Source organism: Carassius gibelio, chromosome A13, assembly GCF_023724105.1.
Source record: "Carassius gibelio isolate Cgi1373 ecotype wild population from Czech Republic chromosome A13, carGib1.2-hapl.c, whole genome shotgun sequence".
Classification (NCBI taxonomy): domain Eukaryota; kingdom Metazoa; phylum Chordata; class Actinopteri; order Cypriniformes; family Cyprinidae; genus Carassius; species Carassius gibelio.
This window is the reverse complement of record NC_068383.1, coordinates 16,310,640-16,323,733: the sequence shown is the minus strand read 5'-3', so window position 1 is coordinate 16,323,733 and position 13,094 is coordinate 16,310,640. Positions and strand designations below refer to the sequence as shown.

The 13,094-nt window shown below is 36.8% G+C and overlaps 3 protein-coding genes and 1 pseudogene across 4 annotated transcripts in view; 2 read left to right on the top strand and 2 right to left on the bottom strand.

Moving 5' to 3' along the window:
* The window catches only part of LOC128026304 (transmembrane 9 superfamily member 3), a 47,729-nt gene extending 45,609 nt beyond the window's left edge, over window positions 1-2,120 (top strand). Inside the window, exon 15 of the mRNA XM_052613281.1 lies at window positions 186-2,120. Within this exon, the coding sequence (XP_052469241.1) occupies window positions 186-253 (68 nt within the window). The 3' untranslated portion in view covers window positions 254-2,120. The remainder of the gene's footprint in view (window positions 1-185) is intronic.
* Window positions 1,207-3,269, bottom strand: LOC128026604 (thioredoxin-dependent peroxide reductase, mitochondrial-like; annotated as a pseudogene).
* A 2,961-nt stretch (window positions 3,270-6,230) lies between these two features.
* On the top strand, window positions 6,231-7,299 carry LOC128026306 (sideroflexin-4-like). Its single transcript, XM_052613284.1, has 4 exons — window positions 6,231-6,592; window positions 6,675-6,760; window positions 6,845-6,962; window positions 7,141-7,299. Exons 1-4 carry the CDS (start codon window positions 6,500-6,502, stop codon window positions 7,180-7,182), a joined length of 339 nt encoding a protein of 112 aa, XP_052469244.1. The 5' UTR covers window positions 6,231-6,499; the 3' UTR covers window positions 7,183-7,299.
* Window positions 7,300-8,044: 745 nt separating this feature from the next.
* On the bottom strand, window positions 8,045-12,022 carry LOC128026305 (DENN domain-containing protein 10). 2 transcript variants are annotated; one of them, XM_052613282.1, is made up of 10 exons: window positions 11,550-12,022; window positions 11,297-11,431; window positions 10,989-11,185; window positions 10,334-10,413; window positions 10,016-10,164; window positions 9,674-9,785; window positions 8,951-9,051; window positions 8,771-8,878; window positions 8,599-8,693; window positions 8,045-8,473 (listed from the first exon to the last, which is right to left on the bottom strand). In XM_052613282.1, exons 2-10 carry the CDS (start codon window positions 11,343-11,345, stop codon window positions 8,306-8,308), a joined length of 1,059 nt encoding a protein of 352 aa, XP_052469242.1. In that variant the 5' UTR covers window positions 11,346-11,431; window positions 11,550-12,022; the 3' UTR covers window positions 8,045-8,305. The 2 variants fall into 2 exon arrangements, with proteins under 2 accessions (XP_052469242.1, XP_052469243.1); XM_052613283.1 differs by lacking the exon at window positions 11,297-11,431.
* Window positions 12,023-13,094: the final 1,072 nt, after the last annotated feature.

The following is a 13,094-nucleotide window of genomic DNA, read 5'->3' as shown; positions in this document are numbered from 1 at the left end:
ATATGCTTAATCACTCCCCTCCAACCATTAGTTTGCTGCGAGTGAGAGGACATTCAGTATTCTTTTCTGGATATACGTCACTACACTGAAATAAGTCGGCAGCAGCTTCTGGTTCACACAGACTTTAAGTCATAAATGTTCATGTATGGGATTGACTAATATTTTTTTTTATCTCTTTGTTTTAGGAGCGGTGGGTTACATGGGAACAAGTGCCTTTGTGAGGAAGATCTACACAAATGTGAAAATCGACTAGAAACTGTGCAGGGATGCTGCGGATCAGTCGACACTTCCTCCTGATCGAAGCGGGCACAAAGTCTCCATTTATTTTGCAAGAAGAGATTGTGGTATCTTGTACAAAATCTAGTTTTCCATTTTCTCAATGAATTAAAAGTTGCAGCATGATGCGTACACAAGGGTAAAATGAGAGGTGTAATAAACAGGACACTTTATTTTATTTTAGTTTTTTTTTAACTGCTTTTCGTTTTTCCCTCCAGAAGAAATACAGGCAGTAAATGCAGATAAAAGGGGAAAGAAAGTACACCACAGCGTTGCTCCTATTTCTTATAACTCTATCCCACCTAAAAACCTTCAAACAGATCTTTATTGATGGAATAGTTTAGCTCTCTTCAGTGAAGAGGCCAAAGTGTATGGAGAGCCTTTGTTCTATTATATGAGAATATTGGAGAGTGGGGTTTACGTCCATCCTCTTGCTTGTCTGTTTTTGTATTACAGAGTCATACAATGCCATTGTTGAAGGATTGATTAACATGCTAAAGAATCACACCAAAAGCATAATGTGATTTGAAATTCCAAAATTATACATATATTTTTTTTTTTCATTCATAAATGAATAGATAAACCAGTATGCTGTGAAGCAGCCAGGTTTTAGCTCTACCTTTTTGAGGGCATCTGTTTTCCTGTAGCTCAGATCCACAGACCAGTGCGGGACAGAGCTTGGCACATCAGAGTTTGCTATCCGCAGCAGATTCTAGTGAGATTGGTGATCTGAAATGATGGCTTGGTGGCAGATTGTTTTTAATGGGTTGTTTTTTTCCAGTTCAGTCTTATGTTGTTGTTTGGGTTTGAATGAAGTTTGCTCATAAAGATAATATATGGAGGGGGTGGCCATGTATATAACCTTAACAATGTAACTGTAGATGTAGATCCCAAATGTATTTTGGTTGTACAGATTTATTAAAGGGTGTCTTCTTTCCTTTTTTTTTTTTTTTTTTTGGACAGTCAGTTTAAGGTTTTTCTTTTTTCTTTTTAAGGTTGGGGTGGGCTTGGTGGCACAGTTACATCTTGCCTGATATTGCATGAATCTTTCACCAGATCATATGATCAGATTCTATTTGTTTTTGTTTTTTAAGCATTATTACACTTTAGGTGACCCCCATCACTACCCTTGTTCATTTGCATCTTGTTGAATGGTCTCAAAAATAAGTGCTTCATTGACTTTGTGCTGCTCATAGAGGAGTTAGTCATCAGCTTTTTATTTAATTTTTTTATTTAAAGAGTTTAAAGGCTAGTCATTATCTTGGACAGCCGTCTGTTTTGTGCTTATTTTTGTATCCATGATCTGAACCAAAATTGTGAATCTCACACAATTTAGGCACACATGCTAAATCTCTGCATACATACTGTACAAAGTGAAGTTACTGTACACTTTACTAGATGTTTTCATGGTTACTAAGTGCAGACACACTTAGACCCAGCTGTTGTTCTTATTTTTCTTATGTTCCATTGTGTAAATACAGTATGTAACAAAAAAAAAAAAAAAAAAAGTTTGAGAATTGGCAAAGCCTTTTTCTAAACCTCATTCCTCCCAGTTTAAAAACAGAAAAAATAATTTCTGGTTCTTCATGTCATATTCCATGTGAAGTCTTAAAAGACATTTTAAACACAATATTAACTTGCTGTAAAAAAGAGAAAAAAAAGAAATAAACATTGTTTTTGAGGTTATGTAGGCATGGTTTATATATGAAAGTTAAAAATTGTCATAATTAAAATTTCTGCCCAAAGACAGCCGAGTATTTGATGGGAACCATAAGAGTTACACACAAATAAGTATGTAATTGATTGCACTTTTCGGTAGAATAAACAAATGGTGTGATGGCAAATTCATCTTTCTTTAATATAATAAGTGTAAGATCTACTTTTTTTTTTTCTCTCTTTTTTTAATGACTGCATGTTACCTTAGTGCAATTCCAGGACCCTCCAGCAGGACCCCATAGTCCCTGGACACTTGCTTTGTGAGGTCAGCCAACAGGGGAATGTGGATTTCCCCTAATCCTCCACTCTACAGATAAACCAGAGTTTAGCCAGTGAGTTTAAGATTTGCTATGAATTGGGCATTTCTGTTGCTAGTTTCCCTGATCCTATTTAGAGAATTGAGAATGTGTTGAATGCAAAGTAAATTATTAACCTTTCTCGGTGGTGTTAGTCCATGCCAGGTGGGTAAAGTGAGAGTCCACAGACACACCAACTACTTCACAGTTTATATTATGAAACTCGTTGGCCTTGTCACTGAAGGCAATGATCTCTGTGGGGCAAACAAATGTGCTGCCAAGTGGGCAGAAATGACTAAGCATTACAAATAAGTAACTCAATAGTAAATAATTAAGAATGATTATAGAATAATTGATAAAAATGAGACATTTCTAATTATTTAAATAAGTCATGTAAGTTCTGTTCTTTTGAAAGCTGAGACTATCTTAGGCATAAGTGCATGCTGTATTTCCACAGTCCATATTTATTTCTTCAGAGACATTTCCTAAGTATTCTATAATAACGAACTTTACTCAAGTATAATTAGATTGTTTAATGCACCAAGCTGTAGATCAAAACAGAAAACGTACATATTGATATTTAGAAAGAGAGTGAAATATGTACACTTACAAATCTAGTGGGTAAAAGAAAAGGTCCAGGTATTTGCCCGTGAAATCATCTAGGCTGATCTCCTTGAACTCTCCATTGAGAACAGCAGTAGCTTTGAAGTGAGGGGCTGGCTGAGTGACTGCAGGGGCCCATCTAGCAGCGCCGGATATTTACAAACACACATATTGGATTTGTAAAGATATTTGATTTAATTAAAAGCAAAAATAGAATGAAGTTTAAAGACTTACTGATTGAGAAGCAAGGTTTTTGTGCAGCAATGCAAGCAAAGGGTTTTGGAACCCTGATGACTGATGCTCTATTGTATGGGACCAAAGCTTCCAGTACATGAACTGCAGCTCTTCCTGCCTGTTGTGGAAAGGAAGGACATGCATGACCGAGTTGGTTATATCACTGTTCAACAGACAGCACCATGTCTGTGCATCATGTGTACATTGTAAAATATTGAAAACTTTACAGGCTCACTGAACAAGAGGCACATTCCACGAATGCTGTACACTTGGATGCTTTTTAAAGTGATGCACAAATGTTTTATAGAGATTATACGTTTCATATATATTTACCTAACATAAACTGTCTACTTTTCATGTTAGATTAAAATACATTAAAACCTGTAAATCATTTTTTGAATGATTTGCAAAATATATGCATAAACAACTGTTTATGCACTGGTACGTTAATTCGTCTGACAGTAATGTGAAGAGTGGACGTTATACTGTAAAAGCAGTTTAAAGGTTAAACATTGTGAAACGACGTATCTGCTAAATAAACGACGACTAACAGAATCACACTTAATCACATTTGCGCCGAGATGCAAAGCAAGACTTATTCCTCGGAATAATCGTTTGAGTCAAATGTGTTACTTAGTGCTACTGCTAAACGAAACTTACAGAAGTCCCAAGAAGTCTCCCGATGGTGGTTGCCATCTTACCAATGGACTTAATGCAATGCGCAAAAACACCTTGAGCATCAAAGCAGCTACTAATTTTGCATTAGTTGCGCAGCTCACACATGCACCTACATGCCAATTTTTATGTTTTGTTTTTTATATTTGATCATAAGTGTTTTATGGCTTATGTGAAACGGAGAGAATATGGAGCTTCCTCGGGTGTAAAAAAAAAAAACGTTTATTCACAGCAAAAATATGCAATTTGGTGCAGCTGCCAAAAGGACCACAACCTGAAGGAGGACAGTTCTAGAATTAGGCTCTTAACATACAAAAAAAAAAAAAATTTATATTATAATTTCGTAGCTTGTGAGCAATTTATCTGTTTATTTTTCCTTTTTTTATAAACAATGCAATGTGCAACATGATCTATTTTTTTACATCCATCCATCATCCGCTTATCCTGGGCCGGGTCGTGGGGGCAACAGTCTAAGCAGAGACGCCCAGACTTCCCTCTCCCTAGCCACTTCCTCCAGCTCTTCTGGGGGAACCCAGGGGTGTTCCCAGGCCAGCTGGGAGACATAGTCCCTCCGGCGTTTGCCTGAGCCATCTCAGCTGGCTCCTCTCGATGTGGAGGAGCAACGGCTCAACTCTGAGCTCCTGAGCTCCGAGTGACCGCGCTTCTCACCCTATCTCTAAGGGAGCGCCCAGCCACTCTACGGAGAAAGCTTATTTCGGCCGCCTGAATCCAGGATCTTGTCCTTTCGGTCATGACCCACAGCTCATGACCATAGGTGAGAGTAGGAACGTAGACTGACCGGTAAATCGAGAGCTTTGCCTCACAGCTCAGCTACTTTGTGCAGAAGCTGCACCAATCCGTCTGTCAATCTCCCGTTCCATCCTTCCCTCATTCGTGAACAAGACCCCAAGATACCTGAACTCCTCCACTTGAGGCAGGAACTCTCCACCAACCTGAAGTGGGCAATCCACCCTATTCCGACTGAGAACCATGGCCTCGGACTTGGAGGTGCTGATTCTCATTCTAACCGCTTCACACTCGGCTGCAAACCGTCCCAGTGTACGCTGAAGGTCCTGGTCCTGGCCAACATGACAACATCATCCACAAAAAGGAGCTACGAAATCATATGGTCCCCAAACCAGACACTCTCCGGCCCTTGGCTGCGTCTAGAAATTCTGTCCATAAAAATTATGGACAGAACCGGTGACAAAGGGCAGCCGTGCCGGAGTCCAACATGCACCAGGAACAGGTCTGACTTACTGCCGGCAATGCGAATCAAGCTCTTGCTCCAGGTCATACAGGGACTGAATAGCCCTAAGCAGGGGGCCGCCGACCCCACACTCCCAGAGCACCCTCCACAAGATGCCACGAGGAACACAGTCGAATGCCTTCTCCAAATCCACATAACACATGTGGACTGGTATCTAAATATAAATCAATGTCTCAATATAAATAGATTAAAATGGAACATTTGTGTAAAGAATGATTTCCGCTTCGACAAGTAATCGCAGGTAAAAGTGTGGGACATGTGTCAGTCAATGACATGTTGGTTACAGCAGTGACTGGCTGTCCAAATGTGCTTTCTAAAATAAAAAGTAAAAGAAAAAAAGAGATAAATTAGATTTTTTGTAGACAAAGATTTCTACAGGTTGTTTCAAGTTTAATACCCCACAAAGGCATTAAACCTGCATTGTTCTGGCAAGTAAGTACATTCTACATTTATGTCTTCATTTATGTCTTGTCAATAAACTATTTTGGTAAGAATTTTTGCTGTAGTTTTTGCTTCAGACATACTGTGCAGGATTCAACCATGCTAACAGAAATGCAACAGTGACTAAGGTAAACAGTGTTGCCTTTAATTACATTTAAATGATATTAAAAACTGGTCTTTGTGTGACTTGGCAGATTATTTTAACCATTGTTATTTCACTTTTTTGCTTAGGATAACAAAACGTCAATGAAGCAGTCCATTCTTATTGTTGGAACAGTTGCCTACTCAACATTTGCGAGAGTGAGAGACAGTCCTGGCTCAACAAACTGTTTTCATCTGATTATTTTATATTCGGTTTATTGTTGACATACAGCAGGTGTTAGAATCTCATGAAACCTGTCAAGGTTCAAAGTTCATGTCCGGGTCATGTTACACTCCAACACAAAACCAAAGTAACCGGTGATTATGTTCATCTTAATGAAATTAAATCCTTATTTAGAACATTCAGACATGTATTAAAATAATAATAAATTATGCAAGATAATATGTGTAATTTTAATGACAATTACGTGCACAAATTCTTCAAATTATCATTGTCATAATGCAAAAAAAAAAAAAAAATATATATATATATATATATATATATATATATATATATATATATATATATTATAATTAATGTTTTGATGGGGAAAATACTAGAATTAAATATTAATTAAAAGATTTTGGGGTGAAGTGTGACCTGAATATGTTCTCTTTCCAGGCTCTTCTTCAGATTATACTCAAGTGTTTTAGACTCATTGGTGCTGTGGTTGAGCCCTTCTCTAGATCCTTGTGCACATAATTCATCTACAGCAGAGTGTGTTCATATTGTTATGCCATTTCATACATATTTCTGTCTATAGTGTGCCGTCTAGGGTTATAATGACATTGAAACGTTTTGAACCAAACATGTGGTTTTCTAGCCTGTCTAGCTGCATTCAGTGTAATGGTGGTGAGAAGTGAAGAGGCCGATAATGGAATACGAGTGTTTGATTCTAACAGCAATCCTGTTGGAGTCTCAAAGGCAGCTGGTTCTAAGGTGAGACTACAAGAAAAACTTATGCCACCAAAGCTCCTTATCTTATAACTGTTTAAATATGTATCCTTTGTGTTGGTCACAGGCCATAAAAGAAACAGCCCTCTCAAGAGCGACTCTCTTTGGCACCATTGCAGCTTTTCCACCTTTACTGCTGGCTCTCCTTAAAAGGTACAAGTCAAAATGGGTTGCTTTCCATTTTACAAGTTGAACGTTTTGAGTGCGATCATTTGAACTCTGCTATCAATGTTTCAGGGTGACATTTGTCCAGAGGAACCCAATGATAATCGCTCCTGTTCGGCACATCAGTACTGCCATTATCTTTGGCCTGATGATTCCTGTATCCTTCAGTCTTTTTCCACAGTTTGGCAAGGTAACACATTTGAAAACTAATGTGCAGATTCATAACAAACTAGGTTATCATATGCTATAATTTTAATTTCGTAAATACATTAAATTGAATAAATTCTCAGAATGTTTTCATCAAAAAGCACATTATCCAACTCCTTTGATAAGCATTATTCAGATCCAACCTATTTTTTTATTAACAGATAAAGAAGAAGCGTTTAAAGGGAGGAGTTTCAGTCACTTGACGGTAACTGAACTGTTTTACCACAGAGGACTGTAATGTTGCCATTGCCAACTTTCATATTTGACTGTGAATTTTATTGCAGACCTTGCTGACATTAAACTAAATTAGTATACTAAAAGTCCATTGTATTTCAACAAAAAGGAGGCTACTTTAAGTTTTACATACATTTTTTATATATACATTTAATGGTCACAGAAAAAACTGCATTTTATGTAAAGGATGAGGACAGTGGTTAAGAAATCTGAGAATACAGTTTGAACATCTTTCAGGATATATTGCACACATATGATCAGAATATCATCTATGATCTGTTTAGTCATGGAGAATAGCCCTTGATAACAAGGGGCTGTCAAATTAATGAGGAGATTAATAAAAATGTATAAAGTCAAAATCAATAATATGAACAACCAATAGGAATGCAAAATGTGGGAACATCTAACATGGGGAATGTCTTTTGTCATTTGAACATATAATGATAAAAAGATTTCTTAAATCAATAGACATACAGGTTTTTTAATTAACATCATAACTTTAAGCTGAGGTTTTGGCACTCAATAGTTAAGTAAAACTGGTTTTCAGTGTTTCATTTATTTACATAATTTTATGGGACCCTCATTAGAGCAACTGTATTTTAGTTTTGACTGAACAATTGACATAACATTTTTATTATTTAACAGCATAACAAATGTCTTTTAGTTAGGCATGAACTAGGCAACCGTCAGCCCTTTCACTTTGATGTGCAATGATTAAATATTTTAAAAGTACAAACAGCATGCCAAATTAAGGTTAAGAACAACTTAATAATTAGATACCTCCGGAATGCTTACAGACGACAGCATATAAATCCAAGTGCTACCAAAAGGTTTGATTCTGAATTATTTATCTCAAACCACTTAGAAATGTTACATTCAATATAATTACACCCATGAGGTATAGTTATCATGTTATAGCTGTATTTTATATCTTTATAACAAATCTTTATGTTCTTAAATGACCTTTGCCCTGTTCAGAACACCTGAAATTATTTCAAATGTTAGTTAATTTTATGATTACACAATGAATGGTAAGTTCCTCTCGGATCAGTAACTGTGAGGCATGCCAGTTGGACGGGATGCACTGATTGGTCAGATCTTCAGGAGTTGCTCAGCGGCGGCTAAGTGAAAGAGGAAGTTCTCCGTCGCTGGAGGGTAGTGCCGCTGCTTCAGGGTCTCCAAAGTCAACTTAGAGTTCTCCGCTTCATCAGCAAGAGACTTCAGGTTACTGAGGATCTCCTTAGTTTTTACTGAAATATCCTGGAGACAGATTTAAAAAGGTGCTGGATTACAAACAATTGTTGCAATGCTTCAAAATGTAGGTTGTGCTACCGCTGTATTTTGTGTATTTGTACTTAGTATAGTTTCTTAGTATTGTACGTCACCTTAATAACCTGTGCATCTATGCGATCGGTGTCCTCTGCAGCTTGGAGAATGAAGTTGCCGATCTCTTTATGGAGTTTGCCCATAGCCATTGCCTCTGAAAACATAAGGAAGAGTGAGGTATGGTGACTTAACATCCACATCCCAGTCAGTATGTAAAACTGGCTCTCTCACCTTTGGCACTTTGTGACACAGTGATTTCACTGTCTGGAAGATTAACATACACATCATACAGATCTGATCGGTCTCGGACTTCAGGATCGACAAAGCCTGCAACATATCCTACAGCGACAAAGAACAGAGAAATTCAGAAATGCAGCAAGTGTTTGTTTTGGGAGGAGCAGTTGTCCATACCTGTACACAGTTTGAGGTTTTCCAGCTCATTATCATTCAGGTGAACAAAGGGGTGGAGGATGGACCAGTCTTTTCTATGCCATACCAATCCAGGAAGAGCTCTGGTTTTAAAAAGACAAACAAACACTGTTACCACAAATTATTTTTAGTGCATGACCATAATCATACAATAATATTCTTTTTTTTAAAGAAATAAATGCTTTTGTTAAGCAAGGCATTATCATAGGCAAAAACATACAATTCGATAGAAATATATAATTGAAACAAATACTTTTCTTTATTAAGTTTCTATTCATCAAAGATTTCGGAAATGTATCAAGGTTTCTGAAAATGTCACTTTGCCATCACAAGAAAGCATTACATTTTTAAAATATACGGAAACGGAAATTATTTTTTAAATTGTAATATTTCAGAATATTACCATTTTACTGTATTTTTGATCAAATAAATGCATGCTTCGTAAGCACACAAATTATTTATTTTTTTCGAACAATAGTGTAAACCACTAACCGTAACCACAAGCACCTTGAACAAATCTATTTGTACAAACAAAACAGGACATACTAAACTTCAACGTGAAATGCTGTTTGCAATCCATTTTACTTCCTTAATCTGGCATATTTCTGGTTTGGATTACTGTATGTCAATGTCAAATGTAAATTAAGAAAGTAAATAGAATCAGTCTTGATTTCACGTCAAGTGAATGCTGATCTCCGTGGTTACCTTGTGAACTCCAGCAGCGCCTCAATACGTGGGTGATAGACCACTACTCTTTTTTTCAACATTAGTGCTGTATAAAGGATGATGGTCTCCATACCAAACTGGGACACAACATCTAAAATAAAAATTTAACATCTCATGAAGTCTAGAATAAAGAAAACTTACATACTATATACATTTATATTTTTTAAAGAATTAAGACACATTCTTGAAGGATTTCCAAAATAACAATCATAAAGCCATATGGAGCAAATGTCCACGGTGCCAGAGTTATGTGATTTTAGCTGCTCATTTCTTGCCGTGTATAGAGAGTAGGGCTTGTTCATTTTAAGGGTTCCCCCTAACCTTTTAAGGATCCAGCCAGGTAGGCCTTTCTGATGTCGTAATCTTTGATAAGGAAGGAGCCGTTCTCATCACTCTGGCATATCCCTTTGGTCAGAACAGCAATGTAGCATTCCATCATCTTCACAGGACTTCCATGTTTGATATACGTCCTGAACAAACACAATGTGACAGATGAAACATCACAAACTCTCAAAAACACTATGTGCATCCTTAGAAATTGTGTGATGACAAACAAAAGATGCTGAGTGAAAGAAATAATGACTCATTTCTGAAGCTCCACACAAGCACTAAATGGTTTTGTACATAAATGAAACATACCTGCACAGAACTCTACCGAATGCAGCATATTTTTCAGGGTTAAAGTCCTTAGCTGTGATAACTATTGAGAAATGAGTCACCTTTGAATGAAATTGAAGTAAATTAGCAAGCTGGCGTGGTTTTCATCATATCATCAATTTTAAAGGAAACAAAGAGATGGTGAGGGAGTAAATTTAAGAAAGGAATATCTTGACAGTTATTTTCATGTTTTGTCTTTTTTAAGTCATCTTGGGACCCCTGGTTGAGCACCACTGGATTATACTGTAGGAATAGTTGACTCATTTATTAACCTTCTGTATTGATGTTCCAAATTAGAATACACATGTGAATAAGAAACAATTATCAGTGAATAATGGTTTAGGTTTCTGTCTTCTCCTCACATGATACTGATGTATGGACTACTGGTATGATGCTTTTTGTCACTTTTTGGAGCTTCACAGCTTCACTTACATTAAATGGAAAAGTGCAGTATCAACATTCGTTTGAAGTGATATAAAGTTGAGTAAAAAAAGAAAAAAAAGAAAAGTAAATTAACAAAAAATATTAATATGATCAAAGTTTTCATTATGTGTTGAACTATTCCTGTAGCATTATACGGTCACATGTTTGTAAGCTTTCAGGTTGGTAGTGGAGTCCAAAACATAAAGTTTTGTACCTTTTTAAGTGCGGTTGGCTCCTGAACCTCGACAGTGGTGATGTAGTACCAGGTTCGGCAGTATTGTCCAAACACAAATGTGTGCAGCACCTGATTGTTCAACGGTAGGCAACATTTTCTCAACAGAATCTCTCGCAGATCAGCACTGATGGAAGGATAACACCAAACCCAGAGTGTGTCTGCATTTACATCTTTCTCTGTGTAAAGGGGACAAGCCAAGTTACTGCCAAAATAATTATTATTCTACAATTAAAGTGATAGTTCACCCAAAAATGTAAATTCTGTCATGAGGCCTTTTTTCTGCATACCACAAAATGAAATGTTAGACCGAATACTAGGGACAGTCTCAGTAACCATTCACTTTCCCACATGATGCAAGTAAATGGTGACTGATTGTCACTTCGACAAACTTCCCCTTGTGTGTTCAACAGATGAAAGTCATACTGGTTTTGGAAAAAATATGAGGATTTTAATTACAAAATATTGCGTTAGAAATCGGTTTAATACATAAAATGTATTCATAATAAAAATATCTTTATTAATAATCAATTATAATCTTACCAATTAGTCCAAGACTCAGCATCATCTCAGATGTAGCCATATTCTGTTCCTTATCCACGTTAATCAGTTTCTAATACTTCAATGATTTATAAACCATTTATGTTTAGTTTGGAAAACACATGCAAGTGTCAGCGCGAACAGACACAACCCATTGTCGAATATGCCGGGACAAGTTTATACAGACAACGATTAACTTATAATGTACAAAAAATACGGTTCTTATTGCAAAATAGATGTTAAAGCGTTGAGTCCAGATTTCCCATGAAAGCCGAGCGTAACCAATTATTACAAAAAAAAGTTTGTAGCATTACAGTGTATGTGAACCAGTTGTTGAGATGCAATTATTCCCGCGAATATACGTATCAAAAGAAAAGAGGAAAACGACAAACACATAAAACAAAAACTTATCCTAAACAGTAGGAATCCGCTACCGGTCAAGTGATCAACACTCTTCTTCTGGATTTATTTCTCTAAGTATAGCTAAACGATCCAACGACATACTGCCATCTAGCGTGTTGGTGCGATTTAAGTTTTTTTTTTTTTTTTTTTACATTACTTTATTTCTTCAGCTTGCTATTTTAAGGGCTGAAATAAAAATGTCAATAATTGTAAATTCCGCAAAACTTTGAGCAACTTTTCTATATTTGTGCAAACTCACCCATAATCAAAAGATTATTTCACAAAAAAAGTAACTTCTGTTTTTCATAAAACCACTAAACTTAATGTGATAATCATTATTTACATTATTTATTTAACATTATTTATTTTTATACATATTCAACCTTTCATGTCTTCTGTCCCCAGTGCACTAACGATAATACGGTTGTATAGATTTTCCTAAGATTCAGCATCTTTTTTGACAGAAAGTACAAACTATATAATATCCAAAATAAACATTAATTTAAAAAATCGGGTGAACTATGCATTTGAAATGTAACACTCCAGTTACTAACATAAACTCTACTAACTCTCTCCCATTGTGTTAAACACTATGTGGTAATCTCATGTTTACTCTGATACTGAAGCCTGAGGTGTACACGTTTGCGTAGCTGGACAAACAAATGGAACTTCAAAACTGACAAAAGGGGAGGAGCCAACTGCTATACAAGTCTGCTCAGAGCGACATTTCATCAGAACCTTTCGACTGATAGTGACAGACATCGATTCGCGTGCAGACTTATAGCACAGCAGCCTACACAATGCTTGTTCCCTTATCTCAAGGAACAAAGGTTCCATTAGTAAATGAAGCGTTCCCTTTCAGCTGTCTCTCCTGTTGCACTGGACATGTTATGGGGACTGCATCCAAAAGCGCCGTTCTATAAGCAAGTGCAGAACAAAGCTGCCCTGCGAGCCCAGCCCTTGAGCACCCGTGTTGGATGCCACTATGCTGTGGACTACATAACGGAACCTTCTCCATTCATAGACGTGATTAGGTAATTTACACAGACAAAATCCATGCCAAAGGGCAGGATAATATAAATTATAAAATCCGGTGAAGGTTTATGGCAATAACAGAAATCCCACTGGACCAAGCCCAGGAAGAGG

Bases quoted from the DNA above. Each gene is read 5' to 3' on its own strand.
- LOC128026306 (XM_052613284.1), top strand. From the start codon at position 6,500: ATGGTGGTGAGAAGTGAAGAGGCCGATAATGGAATACGAGTGTTTGAT. The intron at 6,593-6,674 runs GTGAGACTACAA...TGTTGGTCACAG, and splicing joins CAAAGGCAGCTGGTTCTAAG to GCCATAAAAGAAACAGCCCT. The intron at 6,963-7,140 runs GTAACACATTTG...TTTTATTAACAG, and splicing joins TTTTTCCACAGTTTGGCAAG to ATAAAGAAGAAGCGTTTAAA.
- LOC128026305 (XM_052613282.1), bottom strand. From the start codon at position 11,345: ATGGTTACTGAGACTGTCCCTAGTATTCGGTCTAACATTTCATTTTGT. The intron at 11,186-11,296 runs GTATGCAGAAAA...CCCTTTACACAG, and splicing joins GTCTAACATTTCATTTTGTG to AGAAAGATGTAAATGCAGAC. The intron at 9,786-10,015 runs GTTAGGGGGAAC...TTTTTATTTTAG, and splicing joins CCTGGCTGGATCCTTAAAAG to ATGTTGTGTCCCAGTTTGGT.